Source organism: Ictalurus furcatus, chromosome 10 (assembly GCF_023375685.1).
Source record: "Ictalurus furcatus strain D&B chromosome 10, Billie_1.0, whole genome shotgun sequence".
NCBI classification, from domain to species: Eukaryota; Metazoa; Chordata; class Actinopteri; order Siluriformes; family Ictaluridae; genus Ictalurus; species Ictalurus furcatus.
Genome location: NC_071264.1, coordinates 14,140,072 through 14,157,264, shown reverse-complemented (window position 1 = coordinate 14,157,264; position 17,193 = coordinate 14,140,072). Strand labels below are relative to the sequence as shown.

The window sequence follows — 17,193 nt, the reverse complement described above, 5'->3', positions numbered from 1 at the left end:
GTGCTTAAGCTCCAACAGCGTAAATAAATTCATCAAATAAACCCATGCAAAGAAATCACATGAACTAAACATGAAAGATTATACAATTCACATATGAAATTTACTCGTGGTTTTCAGACACTATTTTGCATTTCATACATTTTTCACATGATTTTATTTTTCACGTGATTTTCTCATAATTCATTTTACACAGGTAACCTTTTCACTTTTTCTTTTCACATGTTAATCTTTCACATAATTTTCTCACAAATAATTTTCCTCAAATTCATTTCTCACGTTAATTTTTCCACATTATGTTTTTTAACTCACGTTAATCGTGATTTTCTCACAATAAAATTTCCACATGTTAATTTTTCACAAGTAGTTTGTGTGATTTCATTTTTTAGATTTCGTCACATGATTCATTCTCCATGTTATTTTTGCACATGAAGGGTACTGTTCACATGATGCCACTTGTGTTTACTTGAATTCAGATGTGCAGTTTTAGGACATAATGGTGAAATGCACCTTCACATATTTTTTATGTGAACACATTTAATCAACATGCTAATAATCTATAATCACATATCAAACATGTGTGATTTCTTCATAAGTGCAAATACAATTCATGAATGGCAGTGAAATCAGAAATGGCAGTAATAATGCAGTAATGTTTATTTATGGCATTAATATTTATTTGTCCAGCTAATATCTAATAATACCTATATGTAATCAACAGTGGATCCATATAACATGCAGAATAAAACCAAGACACCTCACATAACTCCTGGGAATATGCATTAGGAAAAATGACACATGACATTCCTGCCCTAATAAACAAACAGCAAATTCAGTGAGGTACCCCAGTCTGTTCTCTCCTCCAGTTATCTTTTTTTTTATAACACAGGTTCAGATGTGCTCTGGCCAATAGCAGGCAGGAGGGGGCTGGATTGGACCGCTCAAGCCCAGTGCCTGTCTTTTAAAACTCTGTTCTCTGAGAAATGTGCAACAGTCATCAGGCATATTTTGAAAGTCAGAGAAGAGATACCTGCGTAATTTTCCTGTCAAGTCACTCCGAGGACTTGAGAAGAACATTTTCTGGTTTGCAGTGATTTGTGCCGGACAGGCTACTGAACATAAGACTGGCACCATGAGGAAGTGGATGTGGGTGGCACTGGTACTGTGCACCCTCTTTGCTTTGGCCCTGGCACAAGGTACGTACTCAGTGAAGCTTTAATTTGAGTTAATTACCAATTTGAGGATTGGATGATTACGTATGCTTTATCCTCTGATGCCTTAAGGTGCATTTACAGATGATTTCTCACACCTGAGAATATTATATGCATTAAAATAATCTAATTCAACATTGATTAACTTTAATTGATACACAATTTTATTTTCCTCATAACAAAGCCATTACTAGTTTAAAGTTTTTTTTAAATATATGTACATGTACAGTGACATTGATTGTTAGAAAGGCACTATATAATAATAATAATAATAATAATAATAATAATGATGATTATAATAATACTTGTTGTTGCTATTAATTATTATTAGAAACTTTGTTCCCACATAACTTCTCAAAGCTCTAATTAAGAAATAATTAAATTAAGATAAATTAAAAATCTGACAGTTTGGAAAATCTGTGAACATCCCAGGTAACTGAGTCTCCAACTTTCCTCTTGCCTGTTTGCTGTCACTCCTTTTCCATCTCTCCTACACCTCAGCCTTACCAAATTTATTACCTGCTTCCTAAAGCGAGGAGACAGCTGCCCGGTCTTGCTCTGCTAGTAGAATGGAAAATGGTGGATGACATTGGCACATGGCTTAAATCAGCTGGGTATTAAATAACCAGATGTCAGTCAGACTTTCATTAATGATCTGTTAGCCACGGTGACTGTGCCAAGCTTGTCCATGCTGAGATGAGCCATTTTGTGCACTCCAAAGTAAATATTGCCACTTGATCGTCTGCCTCATTTAAATGATTAATTCTCCAGATGCTCACCTCACGTTTGAGTTTAGCTGCCCAGATTCCCCTGAGGAAGACATATGGCACTTTGGCACTTTGATGTAGGAGAAGTGAAGAGAAGGGGGAAAAAGTGAAATCAGTGTAAATTTATGACAGGTTAAGTGTTGCGATTTCATCTCAGATACAGAGCCAGTGCCATGCGAGTGAACATCTGAAATGTTCTTCAGCAGTAAGTCAGGATGCATGTATCCCACTCATGGATGAGAAAACCAGAAGGAGCTGCCATAGCACTTTCAAATTCGCAGTAGCATTGTATCTGGATTACTGTCATTATTCAGTACTGCAAGACAGTTTAATTTGAAATAATGTTTCACAGATGCAAAAAAAAAAAAAAAAAACATCAAGAGACTGTGGGATGTTTTACCAGTGGCTTTTAATCTGATCCTGAATCCGACAGATCGGACAGCTCTCAAGGTCTGAGACCTCAGCCAAGTCACATGCCCAAAAGCCAAAACTACTTCCACATGTGCATGGACTAAGAGTAAACACATGCATACACACACCTATCATTTTTGGCCATCATTTGCATTCATTCAATTGCATTCAAATCAGCCTGGAGCCCAGTAGCTGGCCACGCTTCCTGTCTGAAAGGGAAATACTCCTGATTTTGAACAAATATATGCTTGTTACTAGGCTCTCATAATATGACAGACAGGTGTTAAAGAACTTTCCAGTGCCCTCACACCACTGTTATTACACTGAAATGAAATGCCATGACATAGCTACATCATCACATCAGTCCAAAAGCCTTAGTTTATCCAGGCTCTTACATAACACGCTGGCTGAAATGGTTTTTACCTTTCCTTCTTGTAAGCGTCTGGAATATTTTAACAACTTCCAGACCTGTAGAAAAGGACTGCCAGGTTAATTTTTGGCAGAGATATTTGTCTAATCTTCAGAGCAAAAGAATGCATTGTTTTTTATTCGTGCCTGGCTAATAAAATGCTCCAAAACACTTTTAAAGTAGCATGAATAATATTCATGAATAGATTTTTTGTAATTGCTTGCAACTAAGCATTTTGTAGACTTTTGTGGTGACGTGAGAAATCTGGAAGGACATTGTATTATTAACTTGGTGCAATGAAACTTGGAAAATGCTACAAGGATCAAAAGAACACTTAACTGAATTCAAACTGACTCTCTTGGGTGAACACTGCTTCCCAGAATAAATGTAGCTTCTCTGTTATGAGGGATCAGCATGTGGAGCTATGTTAGGAGGACACAGATGCTCCGTTCAAAGATGCTTGCATACTTTTGGCTGTAACTAACCTATTGTTTCCACTGCAACATAAATTTCTGCACACTAAATTCCTCAATACACACTCTCAATGAAAGAGCAGTGTCCTGTTACATGGTCAATAAGTTATTAATGGAGGAATGGAGGATCTTGACTGAATTATTGAATGTCATTTCTGGCTCTTCTTTTGAGATGAATGTGTTGACAGATTTCAGGTTCTCAGGTTATATTAATGCAAATAATACGAAGAGCAATGCTAAAAAAATGGCTTAAATTATACAACAAATAAAAAACAATCAAGCAGGCTCTGTAACTACAAGGTGTTTTAAAGAATAGCCTAATAGACTCACTGTCGCACTTTTGAAGCAGTGACTTCTCCAAAACTTCACTTGCGCGCACATAAATAATTTTCTAAGACTCCAAAGATGTGAAAAAACATGGCAAGGGCACTGCAGAGTGTCTGCTTACTGATAACCTGTGAGGAACATACTCATTCTGAACTGAGTGTAATCACAGAAAATGACTTCAGGGAGTGCATCACACCAGCAGAGCTTACACAGAAACTGACACGTCTCCTGTAGATAAGCACTTCAGCGTATGTGCTGAGAATAGAGCCAGTAACGATGAGCTGTCACGGCATCACTCTATTTGTAGTGGGGGGAAGTACAGCTTGGCTAGACAGGTTGTTGCTGAAAGAATGGCCTGTCTGCATAGATCTTCTCATTACATCCCACATAAAATAATTGTTCAGCTTATGTAGCCTATGTTCATATAAACAGATTTGGCCTTAATGACTGCTAATGCCAGTCTATTGTCTATAAACGACTCATTTAGGGACCTCATTTGACCCATTCCTTGCCTACTCCATCTCTATTCCAAGAAAAAAAACCTGCCTTTTAAATTTCTCTAACTCGGTTACAAATTTCTTTTAAATTTTCCAGACTTTGCAGACTAATTTTGCAGATGTAGGAGTAGCTTCTCAGTGGCCAAATTCATTTGGATGTGTAAGGCAAACACTAGTTCTACCTCAAGACTTTAACCTGAGAAATCTCATCACATCTGCATTGCTTTTGGGAACGGAAGCCATGAAGTATGGCGCATGCGTCAGATCCAGTTGCTTTTCCATATGTGTGCATAAGCTCCTGGGTCATTTTCTAAGCTCTAGTAGAGAGCCCACAGTCTAGAGAGTTGAACACACTCCTTCTGTTGACCATCATGGAATCAGTTATCTGGGGCTCATATATATCTGGCTGTAGATCATCCAGATGGACAAGTTTGGATCTCAAGGTAGTAGAAAGCGGCCCCAAGACAAAGAAACGTATGAAGCCAGACACCCAAGAGACAGATTTGAAATTCGAAGCTCAGTTATCTTCTATAGAGTTCTCTTTGACACTGAACCTTCTTCTTGCATTCACAGACACTAATGCAATTGTAGGAATGTGCTGTGAAGCGATGGTTTTAATACAGAACTGCAAGCAACAATGTGTAATTGAGAATGAATGCACAAGAATGTAGGGCTGAATGTGGCTGGACTGGTAATATCATTTTCTCTTATTGCCTGCAGGTTCTAGCTGGAACAGTTCACAGCTACGAAAGTTGAGCCATAGGAACAGGAACACAAAGCTGGCCTACAACAGCATCTTCGAACCTCAGACCACAGGTCTTTATTACTAAAATAATATATTTGTTTTGTGGTTATTTCCCCTTTGTTGCGAATATGCTGCCGTGATGATGAACTGGAGCTAATAAGTGTGCACCAGGGGATTTGGTGGCCAGCACATAAAAATATATTAAAGCGTGAGGCATGATTTCCTGTAACACCAGTGCTTCTTGAATGTGAGATCATATAATGCAAGCACAGGGCAATGACACGCAGGCTGTTAACAAGAGCTTTAATTTAAAAAACAGGAGCAAGCGGTCTGATCAAAAAATATTAGAGTCCTTTACAGTTTCCTTAGGGTGAACCTGAAATAAAAATAACTTGATGAGAATAAGATATATATTAAGCAAAACGGACACTCGAGGCTGATGATTATTTTTGTTTTTGTTTTTAAATATTGCAATTGATATACCACTTTGTTCGTAGCTAAAGTTGGATATGTTAATTTTTATTTCACTTTGAAATACAGGAGTGACAGAGTGGACATCCTGGTTCAACATTGACCATCCTGGTGGTAATGGGGACTATGAGAGGCTAGAGGCTATTCGATTTTACTACAGAGAGAGAGTGTGTGCACGGCCTGTCGCCATGGAGGTTCGTACCACTGACTGGGTACCTGCTTCAGACACTGGTGAGGTGGTACATTCCAGTCTGGAGAAGGGCTTTTGGTGCATTAATAAAGAACAGCCATATGGACGCATCTGTTCCAACTACCATGTGAGATTCCAGTGTCCACCAGGTACTATTAATCAAGCAACAGGTCATGGTATATTACCCCATGCTATGAACTGCATAGTGAAAAAAGAGATGGATCAGTGCATGTTTATTTTGGAAATGATAAAGTATATTGGATTGAACTGTCTGCTATTCTTTCATTTCTTCAGTTCAAACATATTGGACAAACTGGAGTGAGTGGGGTCCTTGTTCAACCACTGCCTGTAATGATGTGGGCATCCAAGTGCGTCGGCGGAAATGCATGAGCACACAGCCTCTGCCCAAGCTGGTCATGCCAGCTTGCCCAGGCCCTCATGCTGAGCGGACAGAGTGCTCTACTCCACCGTGCGAAGGTAACCGGTCAATGAATTTAAATTAGAATGTGCTGCTGCATTGCCACCTCACAGGTCCAGTTTAGCTTGTTCTCTCTGTGTTCACATGGTTTTTCTGGGGGGTTTTCTGGTTTCCTTTCACCTCACATAACATACCAGTAGGTTGAATGGGTAACCTTAATTGCCCATAGGTGTGAATGAGCATGGGAATTTGTTTGTGCATGGTGTCCTGTGAATGACTGATGTCCCACCAAGGGTATGTCCCCACCTTACACCCAGTGTAAAATACCTCTCCTGTAAAATCCGCTAACTAATCATGGGCATCTGTGAGCTCATGTAGAAGAGGGCAGTTAGCACTTTCTTCTGAGTGTCTTCAGCTGCCCTGTGATGAGCAACATGTTGGCTAGCTTCACGTGTCTTGGAGGAAGCACGGCCTCCCTGGTTGGTTGTGATCGTGTGCGCTAGCCCAAGCTGCCTGGTAGGTGGGAATTGGTAAATAACCAAATGGGGAAATAAAAAAAAAAACTAAAAGAAAAACAAACAAACAAAAACCACAACCCATATAATTTGGTGCATATCAGAATCCTCAGTCATTTTTGTAACAAAACCAGCATTTTATTTAGCATTAAATAGAATTATTCAAATCGTTTGTCATAACTATTTGAAATGCTTGCTTCATCCTTGACTTCTGATGGAATAATTACAGCTTAACATTTTAGCATCCATTTCATTTGTTTATCAAGTCAATATATCACGTCTTCAAATAGGCTTTCTGCATGCAGAAATTCCAGTTTGGCTGATTTTATCCCAAAAGGTCAGACCAGTAATTTCAATGCAACACTCATCTCTTCTCCAACCAGCCAAGTGGAGTCAGTGGGGGACGTGGAGCACTTGCTCAGTGACCTGTGGGAAGGGTCGAAGAACAAGACGGAGAACTTGCAGCAGATCATCTGACATGGTCCGCTGCAGAGGACGACCAGTGGAAGTCCAGAAGTGTGGAAATACCCAATGTCCAAGTGCGGTATATCATATTGCCTATCTTACACATCACAGTCTTAAAAAAATAAGTGCAAAGTTAGAATGAACTGTGATTTATATGTGTGCAAACTGTAGTGTTGTGTCAACTTGTGTGTCCTGAGGGACACCCAAATGAGGAGTGCAGCCACTGCATTTGTGAGGGACAGACACTACGAGGGGAAGTCCTGAGTGTGACTGGAGTTCCAGTGTCTGGAGCCAGTGTGGCTGTGGCAGACCAGCCAAAGGTTATCCGTGCCCAGACAGATGATAAGGGTTTGCTCAAGATACATAACATGTGCTCAGGCCCTGAGACTCGGCTACTCATCAGCAAGGAAAAGTTTGCTTCGGCAACTGTCCCTATTTTCAGAAATAGCAGTGAAAACCTCTGGGTTCGAGCTTTCCTCAGGTCCTCAGGTAAGCCCTATGCAAAAGAGACTTGTGACCAACACACAGCCGCATACAAAATTAAGTAGAGAGGCTTAAAAGCAACCATGTTGAGTGTCAACAACATACAGTCATTCAGCAAAGAGTCTGACAGCTTCTTTTGAGTGGTTTTAGGCATACCTTTGTTCAAATAGCAGGTGTGTTTGCCAATGAGCTAATATAATTAACCAATGTTGCCAGGTTTCAGTAAAATTTCCAGCCAAGCTGCATTAAAAAAAAAAAAAAAAAAAAAAAAAAAAAAAAAAAAAAAAAAACCTACCTAAGAACTAGCGATGCACCAAAATGAAAATTCTTGGCCGAAGCTGAAACCGAATATAATGAAAAACTTGGCCGAAGGCCGAAACCGAACACGGTTTTTTTCTTTTGCGTTTTTTCCATTTATTTTGCCATTTTTTCACCATTGCATAAATTAAATAGTCAAATGTGCTTTTTACTATTTTGTCTTGCTTTTCAAAGAAAAAACTCAATTACAAAAACTACAATTTCAAAATATTTATTTAACACTGAACATTTTTTTTCATTTCAGCATAGTCTACCAACAAGGCACAATATAACTTCAAATAAATAAATTAGTAAAATAAAAATATTTTTATGTGGTCATATTTGAGCCCCCCTTGAATAGCCTATGTTAGGCCTATAACTGACTGCTGAAAGAATGGAACACTCTGTAGCCTACAACAAAAAAGTGCATTAAAAAGGGCATTGACAAGAGTGCAAAAAATGGTTCTATTCGGCTGATTATATTCGGTTATATACCGCTCGCGTCCCTGTATACCTCGCGGAGTATTAGAGTAGATATAGTATACTTATATACGTTGTTAATGTTATGTTCCTTGATACATTTAGTTAGTTTAAACTATAGATTAGTTCATTTAGTCCCTTTGCCTGTCTTGACTACGTTTTTTGGATTATGATTTGGATTTGTCTGCCTGTCCTTAAATAAATACGTCTTTACCTGCTTCCTTACTCTACTCCCTTACGTCTCGCGACGTGACAGAATACTCCGGAACTGAAACAAAAAAAGTAAACATCCGAAGAGCACGTGCGTCGTGCACGTAACTCGCGCATGCGCGCGCCCCCTCATCGAGGTCGTGAAATTCGCGCGTCTCACTCTGGTTGCTAGGCTATTGTGTTGCGTCATCAAACACGCTATTGTTCGGTCAAATTTATTCGGCATTTTTCAATTATTATTTCGGTTGCCGAACATTCAGTGCAGCCCTACTAAGAACTAAAACTAGCCAAAAGAAATTGGGCATTAGAAAAGGGAGACATATTTGTCTTGTTTTCCTCAGCCTTTGCATTGGAAAAAGGTCACTGTGATGCACATGCTTTTCTGGTGTACAAACATTATCCAGTCTATAATCCCCCTTTTGTTCTTCTGAACCTTGCAAGATATGCACTTGCACGTTGCTGTGGTAGAGGTGTTTGTGGAAATGTATTAGATTTAATTCTGATTATTTGCTATAAAAAAAAGATCATGGCAGCTACAGTGTATTTTTCAACTAGCCAAATTTGGCAAGTCTGTCATTAACTGTCCCGACCGCTTCTCCTGGACTGAACATATGGCAGCATGATTCCTATACCTGTGTTACCTGTGTGCCTCTATTGAAGATTAACATTTGTTGAAACACTAATGTAAATGGTGTCCTTATGGACAAGCCACCACTGCCTGGCTAGTCTAAATTACTTGTCACCTGGACAGAGGAACCATGCTTGCTTAGATGTTTGGAGAAAAACAGTAACAGAAACAAAGTAAATAAATGTATATAAAAATAAATTAATTTATGTTCCAACAATATTCCATTTGTGCTTCTCAACTGTGTTAATTTTATTACATCTTCTATTACAGTATTTTCCCCCTAAAGTTTTTTCCCTTAATTTTCTTATAGAGAAGCCATACATTCTCAAACACCCTGAAGATAAAGTACGATATGAAGGACAACGTGTGACTCTTTGCTGCAAAGCAACAGGAACCCCCATACCTGATAAATATTACTGGTAGGAATATGGGTATTGTTATCTATAATCTTAATATAATTATTTTGGATTTAATGGCATATTTAATCAATTTGTTTGCCCACCAGGTATCACAATGGAACTTTGCTGGACCAAAAAATATACAAGTACGATGGAGACTTGGTATTGCGTGATCTGAAACCAGAACACACTGGGATGTATTACTGCAAAGCCAATAGTCTAACAGGAACCATTAAGTCCACTCCTGCATTCCTGACTGTTTTTGGTAAGTGTATAATCAATTCATCTGCCAGAATTAATTAATCAGTATGAAGAGTATGAAGATCTTTACAATATTTGTGCACAAAGGAAGAAAAGACCATGAATAGTAATGTCCCCAAAAACTAGCAGATGTTTGTGTTGATACTGATCCATCCTCTCTATGCATATAACTGATCGTAAAGGAATGGCCATGTCTAAATTTGAAGCTCTGGATATTTAAATGAAATCTAAGACATCTCATCAGACTATTATGCATTTTCACCTCCATGCACATAACTATACTTTGCACAAATTCCCTTTATGCTTGTTAGCCAAAGTATAGATTTACAGAAAGCCCTGCTGCATGGTGTGCTAAAATAATCAGACACCACTTTTTTCACTTCTGAACTTACACTCTGTCTTTGACTGACTGCAACACTGAAAATATTACTGTCTTATAACACTGTCTTATGGAGCCCCTGAAACCTGAAAGCATAATGAAAACAATTAAAAATTGAAGTTGTTTTAATTGATTGGAGCACTAGAATTAATTTTTCAATCAAGTTCATTTCCACAAAACTTCCACATATGGGTAGCTTTTATAGTAATGCTATAATCAAATCTCACTATTTTAATGTCACTTATTTGGAGTCACTAAACTATTAAGTCTTTCCTGAGATGCCAAAGCCATTTGTGAACATTTGGGCAAATATTTCCCCTCAAAACATCTAGATATTAATTAAACTGATTATTACTGTATGCTCTTAATTTAATCAATATTTAAGAATGCCATAATTATGGTAGTGGGCAAATGAAACAGAAAAACATGAGAAATAAATAGAAGAAAAAACACAAAAAAATTCACCAAGACACTTTACATCATTTATTAGAATTGATTTGTCCACCTGCTTTTATAAATAAGCAGCTACAATGGTAGTTCAGTGTTCCTTAATATTGGCAACTAATATCATTTGCATGGCCATTTTGGAAAATGGTGGATATGTTCAATAACAACATAGCTGTTGCTAACAAAACTAACCAATCACTGATGTCTGTTAGCTCATCTATGTGAAAGAGAACTGTTAAACTATTGGTACTATTCATATTACTGTTGTACAGTTACAGTTGTTCTTGTGTCGCATTTTCTCAACTAGTTCTTAATAATGAACATTGTGGCTCACTTTTGTAGTTCAACATTTTGTTACATTTGAATCATTTGGTTTGGTTTATTTGTATCACCACTTGCAATGGGTATTCAGGGTGGCTAAATAATGCTATTTAACACATATTCATGGTTTCATAATGCCACTTTATATATTTTGGCCTAATGAGTAATAAAAAAAAAACATTAAAGTTAATTTTGCCATTTTTTAATTTTCTAGTTGCATTCAGTCTCACATTGTGAAACAATGTTTCTTTATATTATTTTTTGTTCTTAATTTTCCTGTAATGTTGTGCCTACGTGTAATAATGTGCATATGTTTAGCTAAATAAGATACTTTTATGCACTTTCATATTTTACAGCCAAAGGAACCCCAGCATGTAATGCTACTCCTGAAAGTCACCTGATTAAACTGCCTTTAGACTGCAAACAGTCAGCCACAAAATCCAAGTGGTATAATGCTGGTCGTTGTACTAACAACAAATGTCCTGGGTCACTGGACTTTGACCTACGATGCAAAGATTCATCTAGTTTCTGCTGTGGGGTGAAGCAAATGGAAACAAAGGAGATCAATTGTGGCAGCTACATTCTTCCAATAAAGGTTGTGACTGAATGTGGTTGTCAAAAATGTGTCCAACCCAAAATTCTGGTACGGGGGAGAGTGGTTGCTGCAGACAATAATGAGCCCTTACGATTTGGACACATTTTCATGGGAAAAGAACGAATAGGAATCACAGGTTATCAGGGTGGGTTCACAATTCATGTGCCCTCTGACACCCAACGTCTGGTAGTGAACTTTGTGGACCCATCACAAAAGTTCTTAGATACTCTCAAAGTGTTTGTTTTTGATAAGAAGGGTGGTTCAGTTTACCATGATGTAAAAGTACTGCGAAAGCAGGAACCAATTGACATCAATGCTGCAGAGAGCAACACTATTTATCTGGGTGAAATAAAAGGGGAGGAGCCCATTGGTCAGCTGGTCATACCTCCCAACTCCTTCCACAAAGACACTGGGGAAATGTATGAAGGCACGGTTAAAGCAAGTGTCACTTTCTTTGATCCACGCAACGTCACAACAGCTGCGGCTATGCCAGGAGACTTGAACTTTGTGGGTGATGAAGGTGATATGCTTCCTTTGAGGACATATGGAATGTTTTCTCTTGATTTCAGAGATGAAACAAATCAGGAGATCCTTGGAGCTGGTGAAGTCCAAGTGCTCCTTGATACAGAACATGTCAAAATGCCAGAGCATATACCTACTATGAAACTGTGGTCTCTCAATCCAGTCACAGGTATTTGGGAGGAAGAGAGTAATTTTCAACCTACTCAGGTTACCACTGCTGGAAATAGGAGGAAAAAAAGAGAGGAGCGCACTTTCCTGATAGGGAACATGGAAATAAGAGAGCGCAGACTGTTCAACTTGGATGTACCTGAAAATCGCCGCTGCTACGTCAAGGTTCGGGCATACATGAGTGACAAATTCTTGCCTACTGAGCAACTTGAAGGTGTGGTGATAAATCTTATAAACCTGGAGCCCAGGCCTGGATACTCATCAAATCCTAGAGCTTGGGGACGTTTTGACAGTGTGATAACAGGACCAAATGGAGCTTGTCTTCCAGCCTTCTGTGATGCCCAGAGATCTGATGCATACACAGCCTATGTCACAGCCACAATGGGAGGTGAAGAACTTGAAGCAGCCCCATCTACACCAAAAATGAATCCTAACATCATTGGTGTATTACAACCATACTTAGAAAAGTTAGATTATCAACGATCAGATCATGATGATCCAGCACTCAAAAAAACTGCCTTTAGAACAAATTTAGCCAAGCCAAATCCAAATAATCTGGATGAAACCAATGGACCAATATATCCTTATCAAAGTCTAATCTCATGTGAAAACGCACCCATTGATGCAAATCATTTCCGTTTCTTCCGTGTAGAGAAAGACAAATATGAGTACAATGTGGTACCTTTTCAGGAGAATGATCTCACAACTTGGACTGGGGACTACCTTTCATGGTGGCCAAACCCACAGGAGTTCAGGGCTTGCTATATCAAAGTTAAGATCCATGGGGAAACAGAAGTTATGGTCAGGTCAAAGAACTTTGGTGGTACCCATTTTCAGACCAGGGGTCAGTTGTATGGAATTAGGGACATACGCAGCACTCGTGACTTGAAACAACCTAACACCTCTGCTGCTTGCTTGGAGTTCAAATGCAGCGGAATGCTTTATGACCAAGACACTGTTGACCGGTCTCTAATTACTATCCTTCCACAAGGCAACTGTCGGAGAATAGGCATCAACAGTCTTCTGCAAGAGTACCTTACAAAGCACCCACCTCTTCTACAGAACAATGAGTCTCATGCATTTACCATGTTAGCTCCCGTGGACCCACTAGGCCATAACTATGGAATATACACTGTCACAGACCAGAACCCACGCATTGCCAAAGAGATTGCCATAGGACGCTGCTTTGATGGTACCTCAGACGGTTTCTCAAGGGAGATGAAATCAGATTCCGGAGTGGGTCTAACTTTCAGCTGCCCCAAAAGAACTGTAAACCGTGAGAGCCTGTTCCAGCGCTTGCAAACAAATCCTAGTCAAACCTTGGCACAAATGGCTCGGGACATGAGGGAATCACAGGGAACACAGGTTAGAAGAGGGTCAGCACAGGTGGTGGCATATCCTTCTGACCAACAGAGCAGGATCCAGAGCCGCAGAGTTAGCAACAGCAGCAGGAGAAGAACTGCTGCACGGACTCAACAAGGCAGTAGATCTGCCTAAATGTGAGTATACTACATTTTGTTTATTTATGAAAATTTAAATGTGCCACTAAATGGGAATTAACTTATTTTCCCTCTCATCTGTGTAAAGGTTGTTGGGAAGATGTTGGCTGAAGACACTCACAAAAATGATGTAAATGACAAGCTTGGTCAGTCTGGACATTAGATACTCAGTGTTTTCTGAGCCAAGTTCCATTATTTTGTTATAAACTCACTCTGGACATGTTCTCTCCAGTTTTCTGAAGGGAAACGTCATTTACATGCTTCCTCATTCCCCCATAATTACTTGATATAATAAGAAATGTCTTTAATGTCCAGGATGGACACTTTTATTTATTAGAGTTATAAAAAAATGATCAATTCAAGTGCATTATTTCAGCCTTTTTGGATCTTACATTTATACCATTTAAGTTTAAGATTAGTAACTCCATAGTGAGCTTAGATGTACATAAAGAAGGTTCCTGTTATTCTGTTAAAGGTACTCACTGTAGGAGTGATGCATGTGGTTTAGTGTACTAGAGCCTAGAAGTAGAAACAATGCTAATCTGGCTCCCCCCTTTTCCAAATTAGCACAATAATAGCCCAAATGTAACTCAACCATACTTCAGTTTGACCAAAGTATAACTAAACTAAGCCAAAGAAAGCAAAATGTGCCAGCAGTCTAAACAGAACCTGTGTTGATACTTTGGACAGAATAGCTGAATAATACAATAGCCCTTGATTTGGAATTAGGACATTTCCATTTTTAAAGACTCCAAACTACCTCCTGAATCTTTTCAACAAAATTTGAGTCAAAGCAATAAAATTTAAGGTATTGTTTAAAATTCTACATAGCTTTAATCATAAGAGTAGAGCGTAGCATGGTAAATCCAATAGTTTGTACATAGGTTAAAGTATATTGTTCCTTATGGGTGTCTGTTTGTCTCTTGACGTGCAATAATTCTGACAATTACTTGAGAGTCCTAAACCAAATAAAAATCTGCTATGTTCATTAGGACTGTTAAAAGTTGGGCTAATCCCTATGTAAGTTTAAGTCTGTTTCACAAACTATGTATAGTCAGCTTATTATCTATTTTTAAGGAATCTTAGCATCCTACAAGAACTAAGCAACTTTTTTAATAGTGTTCATTTGATGGACATTTTGGAATATTTCAGCTTTACTGAATTAGAGACTCTTCACAGTTTATAGTGGAAATAAACACATTTTACCTGAAGTGATAATCTCATGACGTGTATTTACAGTACATACACTTTATTTCACCTTATGAACAATTACTGAAGAATATGGGTAATCTGGATGGTATAGAAATAGAGGTATTTTCATCTGAAGTAGACTACACCACGATATACAGACCAGTGGACTACATCCATTCCGATTGCAATACCTGACCATTACTATCAAACTATCAAGCAGGACAAAAAAAAAATAGGTTATGCATATGATGAGATGAAAACCTCTTCTTTTCAACATTAACTAAAAATAATGCTACAGTTTTCTAGCTATTCATAATATTCTATTCATGGCTTCAAATACTATATGTACAAAAGCATAATATGGCTTTTAGTAGTTTTTTTTTTTTGTATATGTGTTAGTGAGGGGGTGGGCTCCAATTTTGAAAATCCTCCCCCACTTCTGACACCAAAGCCCTTGATAGCATTTATTTCCCAGAGACAGTTTAACAATTATAGCATGCTAACTGGATATTTTACTTGCAAGTCACATAGCACTTAATGAGGTGAGCATTATTTGTGTTTACACAAATCCCAAGAGTCAAACAATAAGAAAAACAATAACAAATCAGATTTGAAAAAAGCACAGCAAAAGGATGGTTCACATTGTACATCAAAAGCAATTCAGGCAAGACCATCTAGAATGCAATTAATATCTGGTAGTACTGGATTATTTCTATAATTCTGTATAATAGAAACATTGATTCCATGACTATTAGATTTGTGTGGTACCCAGGGAAAACCCTCCACAGGGTCAAATTTGAAAAATTTTCTGCTGTATATAGTTCTAAAATCTACAAAACATTTTCCTGAAAATAAACTTCTAGCATTTTAAAGTCTGGTTACTCCCAAATTGAGAAACTAGCTTTTAAATATTCCATTTTAACTCCACTGAAAGACTCTGTGGAAATTATTTTTACATTTATAATCTAAGCTAATTATGGAAAAACAACATTTCTGCCAAATTGTAAAGAATTATAAGTTTACAATGGGAAATAAGTCATCACTATGATTATCAGCATTACCCACAGACTCCGTCTCTTCATCTGAGGTGAAAGGACACATTTATCTTTGAATGTCCATCCTCAAACTTATACTTTGCAAACCTCTTGCCCAGCTAGCTAACCCTTCTTGCTAGAATGGATATATGAGGGACTTTCATTCCTCATTAAATAATTATCAATAATTAGTCATCTGGGCCTAAGGTGCCTGGTACTGAGCCTAACATAGAATTAATCGATTGTGACTATAAGCAATACTAAAATAAAGTGAGAAATCTTAAACATTTTTGTAATTTACATTAAATTCTCACTTTCCATCTTGACCCTGAGAGTGCAGGGACAAGTGAGCAAAACCGCCAAAAAAATAATTATGTTTCATGGCTTATAAATGGCCGAAAAGTCAGTCTTACTGTCTGCAGAGTCCAGGGTGTTGACAGGCTGAGCTGTTAATGTTTCCCACTGGCCCAAATATAATTTGGACATTGTGAATTAAAGGTAAAATATTCAAGACATTTGTTCATTTGTGCAGATTTTAACAAGAATGGTCAGTGCTCATTTTTTAAGTTTAAAATTTGTGTCATATGTTTTTCATTAACCAGAGATCATTGAACAGCTAGGGGATTCAGAATATTTCTTGTCCTAAATTGAATGCAAATGTGTCAGCAAAAAACAAGCTTTAACCAATATCTTAAGCGATATATAAAAGCTAAAGGTAAGAGTTGGGATTGTTTTGTAATGACCTGGCTAAGCTGAATACTGTAACATTCACCACTATATGCATTACATTTACAGCCTATTGGAATATTGATATAATAACCAATTACAGTGATGCAACACAGAAATGGTAACTTGGCCTCATCATAACTTTCAAAATCCCCTGAGCCATGAGTGCAAGCACATGTCCTTTCTCAAGTGTCTGGCTGGTTTCAGAGAGACTATAACTTATTCAGGAATATCCTTTAGCCAAATGTGCTTCGGGTAATTTCACCACTGCCTAGCATATAATGAAAGTTATATGGCTGCCACTTTAGTCTGGAAAGAAATCGCTGGTTGTAATGAAAGCATTTTATAAATCATTCTCTGGAATTTCCTGTAAATCTTTGTGTAACTTATATTGCATGGCACTCCCCATCTTTGATCCCAGAATAATGTGTGTTAAGTGATTATTATGTCTGTTCACATTAACTGTAAATAAAGGTTTCTTGTGATCATATTTGCTTGTCATACTTTCAGTTGTAATACTAGTAAAGTATTAAAATTACATGTCAATTGAAACAATTATACAAACCAAATTAATTACGCTCAACATTAGATATTTCAAAAATATACTACAAAATATCCAAACTATTCTAAGGAATAAAACATGTCAGGGCATGTTGTT

At 37.9% G+C, this 17,193-nt stretch overlaps 1 protein-coding gene across 1 annotated transcript; it reads left to right on the top strand.

The window, feature by feature from the left end:
• Positions 1 to 910: 910 nt before the first annotated feature.
• Positions 911 to 14,795, top strand: cilp2 (cartilage intermediate layer protein 2). The gene is made up of 10 exons (XM_053635116.1): positions 911 to 1,193; positions 4,813 to 4,908; positions 5,378 to 5,647; positions 5,793 to 5,975; positions 6,815 to 6,970; positions 7,068 to 7,385; positions 9,305 to 9,413; positions 9,500 to 9,657; positions 11,157 to 13,584; positions 13,673 to 14,795. The coding sequence occupies exons 1-9, from the start codon at positions 1,130 to 1,132 to the stop codon at positions 13,580 to 13,582; spliced, it is 3,780 nt and encodes a 1,259-aa protein (XP_053491091.1). The 5' UTR covers positions 911 to 1,129; the 3' UTR covers positions 13,583 to 13,584; positions 13,673 to 14,795.
• The last annotated feature ends 2,398 nt before the right edge of the window (positions 14,796 to 17,193 follow it).